At 37.5% G+C, this 7733-nt stretch overlaps 1 protein-coding gene across 1 annotated transcript; it reads right to left on the reverse strand.

The window, feature by feature from the left end:
* Positions 1 to 513: 513 nt before the first annotated feature.
* Positions 514 to 7733, reverse strand: LOC140708084 (olfactory receptor 6B1-like). The gene has a single exon (XM_078378050.1). It carries the CDS (start codon positions 2199 to 2201, stop codon positions 1197 to 1199), a length of 1005 nt encoding a protein of 334 aa, XP_078234176.1. The 5' UTR covers positions 2202 to 7733; the 3' UTR covers positions 514 to 1196.

Genomic DNA, 7733 nt, shown 5'->3' on the forward strand with positions numbered 1-7733 from the left:
AACTAATTTTACGTTTATGTTACAAATTTCATTCTGCATCTTATGGAAACTGCCTCGGTCCCTCTCTATTTTAACTTTAATTGCATGGCTAGAATTCCATAACTGATGGCTAAATGTTAAGAATATTGACCTCAGCTGTAAGTCAAGCCAGGAGCCCATGGCTTCAGAAAATACTAGTCAGAATCTAAGTCCTTGGGCAATATAATATGCCATTCTGGTACTTTTGAACCCTCTGTGTATTCCTCTTCTGATACATTTTCTGTCATTATATCTGATGAAAGATACTAGAGAATTCAAAAGCCCACATCACCTTTGTCCCATTGTATTATTTTAGAGATCTCAATAACTCTGTTACACAACTCTGTGTTTCATTTTTCCTTATGGAGTACGCAATTATTTTGTTTTCATTAAGGATTTGACAGAATTTCAGATCTCTTCTTTCTTCCTTCTTAAGTCATATCAGAGTGTTGCATAACTTAAAATAAAGGATATATATATGAAATATAGGTAAAATTAAAAACAAATTAGAATGTTAATTAATTAGACCATTTTGACCAGAAACAGGCTACTTCAATAGTGTTATCTTAGCCAGTTGCTGGATCTTCTTTAGTCCATGTGATAGGAAATAAAGTGCATTAATATATGTGCTATATTGCTTGAATTTCTCCAGTCACAGAAAATTTGTCCTGTATCCAAGGAGGCACATTTTATTTCATTATTATTTGATCTTTCTACTTAACTTCAAAGTCTATTAAGAACTTTAAACCACCTAGAGTTGTCTTACAGACCAGATGGGCGGGGTACAAATCAAATAAACAAACAAACAAATAAATAAATAAACATCAGATATAACCTCAAATGATATGAACATTTTAACTTTTTTCACAGCTGTGTTTTTTTTCAAAATATCAACATATATGCACACATATGCAGTCACAGTTCACCTTTAATGTGATGAACTTCTAAATGTATCAACGTCTATTGCTCTCTGCTTGTATTTTCAGCAAGCCTTTGGATCTGGTCCAAAGTTACAAACATTGAAATGGCATGATCTAGGAATGAGACTTTGAAAAAGCACAAATGGTTGAAAAGAATTAAACATTAGGACCCCCCCCAAAAAAAACAGGCAATCAAAGATTTTATGGGCTGTTTCATAGTCTTGTTTAGGTGAATGTCAGGATTTTTGTTGTAGGACTCTAATGGTCACTAGGCATGACTATGGTATCATTTCTGCCCAGAATTTTCCTTAGGGCTTCCTGGACTTCTCGATTCCTTAGACAATAAATGCAGGGATTCAATGTGGGGGTTACAATAGTGTAGGCTACTGACACAAGCTTATTGAGATCAAAAGAATGGATGCTCCTTGGCCGAGCATACATGAAAAGGGTTGCTGAATAGAAGATAACAACCACAGTAAGATGTGAGGCACAAGTGGAAAAGGCTTTTCTTTTTCCCTGGGCTGTGGGAATGCGTAAAATAGTTCCTATTATGCATACATAGAAGCCAATAGTGAGAGACAGTGGAATTATAAGGATTATCAGAGCAAATACAAAGTCTACCATCTCCGCCACTGTTCGGTCTGTGCAAGAGAGATTGAGCAATGGTGAGATATCACAGAAGAAATGGTTGATGATGTTTGGTCCACAGAAGCTCAATCGGGAGATAAAAAAGACCTTGATCATAGAAATTAGGAAACCAATAAACCAAGATGCCACAGCTAGCTGTAAACAAAACTGGGAACTCATTACAACTGAGTAGCGCAGTGGGTTGCAAATGGCAACACAACGATCATAAGCCATGACAGACAAAAGGACACACTCTGCACAAACTAGAGATATAAAGAAGAAGAGCTGGGCCATGCAGCCTTCATAGGAAATGCTCTTGTTCTTTGCTAGAAAGTTAACCAGGAGCTTGGGAACAGTTACAGAAATGTACCAGGTCTCCAGAAAAGACAAGTGACTGAGGAAAAAGTACATGGGTTTTTGGAGTTGGCTGTTTGTCCTGATCAGGGTGATGATCACAATGTGTTCTAGGAGGGTTATCACATAGATAATAAGAAATATTACAAAGAGCAATATCTGAAGTTCCTTGACTGTGGGGAAACCCAAGAGGATGAAGTCCTGGACGCTAGTCTGGTTTTCCAGCTCCGTGCCTGATCCAAAGGCCTGCAAGGCTAAGAAGAAACAACAATTACTGTACATTACAATTTAGAGAATGAGTGGAACACTTAGCAAAAAAAGGAAAAAAAAAAGAGAGAGAACACAACACTACCACATGCAGGAGGATGTGATGTGCATGGAATATGATTTGTGGTCAGCACATTCAGACACTTGACGTTGAAGATCTTGCTGAAGGGCAGAATAAGATTTTTATTTACCGTATTTATTTATTTATTTATTTGAGTCAGTAGAATTGTTGATCTTTTCTTATGTGCAACTTTCCCAAAACAGTCATTCTCACTGGTGGCCATTTGGCCACCTAGGGTGCCCTGGCACTTTAGAAAGGGGCCACAGACTGGAAACAATTATTAACACTCTACCTTATAATGTTCATTTTGTGATTTATATAATCCTGATTTAACCTACATTTCTTTCATATTGTGCTTAGGGCTGTGGGGGGAAAAAAAAGGCTGAGAATGGCTGAGCTGTAGACTTTGGAACTTTGGAAAAAAAAAACAGGATCAAATATTTTCTCATGAATGAAATTAAGTGCAGATCATTGAGCTGCCTCAGGCAGACCACTGTCTATCTGCATAATTTAGTTTATCCTATGGTTAAAATGAAATTCTGATCACCTTGAAGAAAGATTTGGCTACACTAATACAGCAAATATATCTTTTTTTCCTGGGTGTAATGTAATCTCTCTTGTGTTTCTTTGTAACCATATCCATTGTACCTGTGTAATTTTTGCCCTAAGAAACTTTTGTACTCTCAGACTTTGAGGAATTGTACTAATAGACCAATTGAGCTTAAAACAAACAAACAAAAGTAAGAATCTTATAAAATACAAAATAGATGCCCACAAATTAAAATTAAAACAGCTGCAGGACAGAACCGTAGTAAAAATAGCAGTTACCAGTAATGGAGACCTAACTCATTCACTACAAAATAACTAAAAGTATATAAATAAATAAATTCCAGATTCACCCAAATTATGCCTCTGAACCCAAAATACAACAAAAGATCATTTAATAGAAATTGATCTTATTCTTTCCTTATAAATGAAATGTGTGAACTTTACTAATTGAATATATCCTGGTTCAGACAAATAACTGTAGCATATAAATAGAGAAAGAAAAACAGACATATATTTTACACCATGGAATATCATTTAATAGAAATAGATCTCTTTTTTCCTTTTACAGAAATTAGTGAGCTTTGCCAATTTAACCATATATCCAGGTTCAGACCAAATAACTAAAGCATACAAATAGGTGGGGAAAAAAACATACCTTGCAAAAAAGCAAAACCAAACCAAACAAAGAAAAATACAACTACAACCACATGGATAAAAGACATCCAATTAGTGAAACAGAAATTTAGATACTCACAGCTCATAACGATGTTAACATTTGAAAAGTCAAAGGATATATTTGAGCCTTCCCAATAGAGTTCAATAAGAAAAACGAGAAACAAAGATCACAGTAGATAAAGGAATGTAAGATGCAGATTGCAGTAAAGATATTAAACAATCAGCTTTAGTGATTTCAAACCAGCTGGATGTTCTTAATCCAATCTTTTATTGTTTCAGTAACATACTGAATTTAACCAGCAGGTGTGCCTCAGTTTCTTGAAACCTGGATGTGGCCCAGCATTGACGTAGCTTAACAAATCCATGTAAATATGATGACATGGCATGAAGGCTTGGTCCCCAGGAGCTTCCTAACTCAGCTCAAAGTCTGTCTAAAGCTTTTCCACCTCTCTTTTACAAAGTAATTTAAAAAGAAAAAGTGGGTGGAGGGAGATGTGTTTAACACACTTTACGGTAAACCACATTAATCCTAGTTGGGGGACTCATCTACCTCACAGGGAAAAAAACTTGTAGAGAACCCATTAGATACAATTTCTGTTCAATCTGCTTCATATAGAAATAATAATATTTTTCTACCTCTATTTCTTCTTATTCTATCTTTTTGTTTAAGGTACTTTTGGTCCTCTTGAGGAGAAAGGCAGACTACATGTATTTTTAAAAAGTGAATAGTTTTTCATCTGAAAAGAATTTGGTTCCTAAAAGTGTGGATATGGATAAATATACAGTGGTGCCCCGCAAGACGGGCGCTCCGTTTAACGACGAAATCGCTTCACATCAATGTTTTCACGATCGTAAAAGCGATCGCAAAATGATGTTCCCTATGGGGGAATTTCGCTTTGTGATGATTGGTTCCCTGCTTCGGGAACCGATTCTCACAAAGCAATGATTTTTTAACAGCTGATCTGCGTTTTCAAAATGGCCACCGGGTAAACAAAATGGCCGCCCGCTGTTTTCTGGGACGGATTCCTCGCTGCACAGGCAGCGAAAATGGCTGTGCTATGGAGGATCTTTGCTGGATGGTGAGTTTCCAGCCCATAGGAACACATTAACCTGGTTTTAATGCATTTCTATGGGCTTTTTAAAATCGCTTTACGACGTTTTCATTCTACAGTGATTTCGCTGGAACGAATTAACGTCGTAATGCGAGGCACCACTGTACTCTATTGAAGAAAAGAAACAAAAAATAGTTCAATGGAGATGGGAGAGGCTAAACTCATAGAACATTTGGAGGTAACTTCCACAGCAGTTATTATGTTGTCTTTGTTAGGTGAAGAAATTCTCCAACTACACAACAGGACTTTCAGTGTTGTCAGTGTGTGAGATTGGTTTTTTGAAAAAAAATCCCTCAACTGTGAGAAGGGTAACACAGTGGGTATCACAGAGACCTGGGGAGATATCATGAAGATGGGGTGAGTCTTCATCAGCTACATCATCCAGAGTTTTCATTTAAACAACTGCTTAAGCTTGATAACCACAACTCAGTCACATAAATCTAATGTGCAGTACTTAATTTTATGGATAGGAATGTTGCATCATCTTGATTTCAAAGTCTAAGGAGAGGGTTTGGTTCTTACTTCAATGGGAAACCACTAGATCATACCAGGGATTTCCTAACTGGGATGAAAAATAAAACCCCACCTGGAACCCCTGAGAGCTATTGCTTTAAATGTTCCTAAATTTTACCAATGGAGCATTATATAACGGAAATGAGTGAGTGAGTGAATGAATGAATGAATGAATGAATGAATGAATGAATGAACTGCTATTGTGGTACCAGCTAGAGTGAAATGACGAGCAAGTTGATTGGAATTAGTGCTCTCTTTTCTAGGTAAAGGTAAAGGTTCCCCTTGACATTTTTAGTCCAGTCGTGTCCAACTCTAGGGGGCGGTGCTCATGGCATTTTTCAAGCCATAGAGCCAGCGCTTGTCCGAAGACAGTTTCCATTGTCACGTGGCCAGCATGACTAGGGAGCACTGTTTTACCTTCCCACCAAGGTGGTACTTATTTATCTACTCGCATTTACATGCTTTCAAACTGCTAGGTTGGTGAGGAGCTGGGACAAAGAGACAGGAGCTCACTCCATCGCATGGATTCGATCTTACGACTGCTGGTCTTCTGACCCTGCAGCACAGGCTTCTGCGGTTTAGCCCACAGCACCACCACATCCCGTTACGCCACTATGGCCCACCTTAAAGTTCCCCTTTTCCTCAATAGCACAGGGCTGTAACCGCTGTGCTCAGTAGGCAATTGCAAAAAAAGGTAAACAAAACAGTATATGACTAAGAATAGAGGAAGAAGAATCTCTTTTGAGGTTACAACCCTTGGGAAAAATGTAGTAATTTTCAGGCCTAGTCCCAAGATAGGTGACAAGGAGCTAAGGATACAATCAGTAGAAGAAATCCATTTAATGCCATTGTGTGTATTCAGAGGCAGATGAAGACAGCGACCAAAAAAATCCTTCTACTTGGAGATACAAGGTAAATTCCTGGTTCCCTGTTTTCCACAACCTTGTACATATATTTTGCTTGAGTAGGAAAGATAAAATACAGGCGACTTATATCTCCTCAGGAAAGACAGATGGCACCATGATGAGAGTATATACTGTATCTTGGGGGAAATTATTGTGTTTTACTTGGGGATGGATAGAGACTTCTCAAACCAGCAAAATGTAAGATCTGCTATTGTTTGTATCTTCATCCCAGGAGTCCTAACGACGACCCAAGATGGAACCTGAAAGCATCCTAGCACTTATGAGAGCCTAAATGAAAATCTGCTCTCTCCTCTTATATTTCATTTTCAGATTTTGACAGAATTTAGACTCCTTGGCTTCAGTACCATCTTGTTCTGTTCTTTCTCTCTATTCTGTTTCTTTGTCTACCATCTGCTTTGCTGAAGAGATCTGGGTAACTCAAAAAGTTGCAAAGTATTTTGTGACATTGGAATTAGCCTAATTTTAAAAAAGAGGAAAAACAAAGCACCAACAAGAAAATTGTGCCACGTTTCAGATTAACAAGTTTATTCTAGTATGAGCTTCCTTAGATACAATTCATTTTTTCAGAGACAGTGGATTGTGTCCTCAAAAGTTCAGGACAAAATAATTTTTTAGACTCAAATATGTCACAATAGTTTTGCTTTGATCTTATTTTATTTTTTTCTGCTTGTCAAGCTGGCTAACACAGCTGCCTCTCTGAAAATTTCTGATAAACTTTTCCCTCTTATGTCCTTTTTGTGATTTAAAATCAGGTACATTTGTTGTATAATAACTGGTGAAGTCTAGTGCAGGGTTACACAGCCTTTTAGATACTGTTGAATGTAGTCCCTTAACCATCACAGTTGGTGGGGAAGAATGAAGTTATTAATTGCTTATCAACATCTGGGTGGACATATGTTCTCTGTTCTTGGTCTTGTGCTTTAGAATGATGACCATAAACTTGTGCCGGATGGTTTCACATTGCACTTTAATTTCAATTGCTTAATTGCAGCATAACCTGTAAAATATCTCTATACTTCCCATTCAATGAAACATAAATTGTGAGAACAGTTAACCATGAAACTATCTTTCTTGATCTTGTCAATACCATCCCTATGCATCCCATCTCCATCAGCTCAGTTCACTACCTTCCCATAATGGAGAGGAAGGTCTGAGGGGAGTTTCTAGTGAAAGTGGATACCAGCATCTGTGTCATGGGGCATTCTGACAAATCAGTATTACAGATGTGTCAAAGGCTTCGTGTAAATACATGTAGAAGCTACTTTCACATCTCATTCAGTGTAGGGTGTTCAAGGACTTACAGATGGAACCTTGTGAGTGAAGACACCAGATGCATCTCTGTTACTGTTATAAACCCTCCTCAAACATCTGGAAAAGCTATAGATAGCAAAACATTTCTTTCGTTAGAACATAGCATGTATCATGTATCACAGAGATGAAATAGCTAATATGACACAACTGAAACTATTTTCTTTGGTCATGACATACAGAGAGAAAAAACTCATTGAAGAAAGCAATGATCCTAGAAAAGATGGAGGCAGTAGAACAAGAAGAAAGCTAAAAATAAGGTGGGTTATCTCCGTAAAGAAAGAATGAACTTTCAGTTCGTAAGACTTGAACAGGGCCTTCGGAAAGCCATCAATTTGTATAGTTGCCATGAATTGGAAACATCTTAATGGCACCTAATACGTACATAAAAGAAATTGATTAT

Source organism: Pogona vitticeps, chromosome 6 (assembly GCF_051106095.1).
Source record: "Pogona vitticeps strain Pit_001003342236 chromosome 6, PviZW2.1, whole genome shotgun sequence".
In the NCBI taxonomy this organism is placed as follows: Eukaryota; Metazoa; Chordata; class Lepidosauria; order Squamata; family Agamidae; genus Pogona; species Pogona vitticeps.

Coding starts and splice junctions, on each gene's coding strand:
- LOC140708084 (XM_078378050.1), bottom strand. CDS start 2,201: ATGTACAGTAATTGTTGTTTCTTCTTAGCCTTGCAGGCCTTTGGATCA.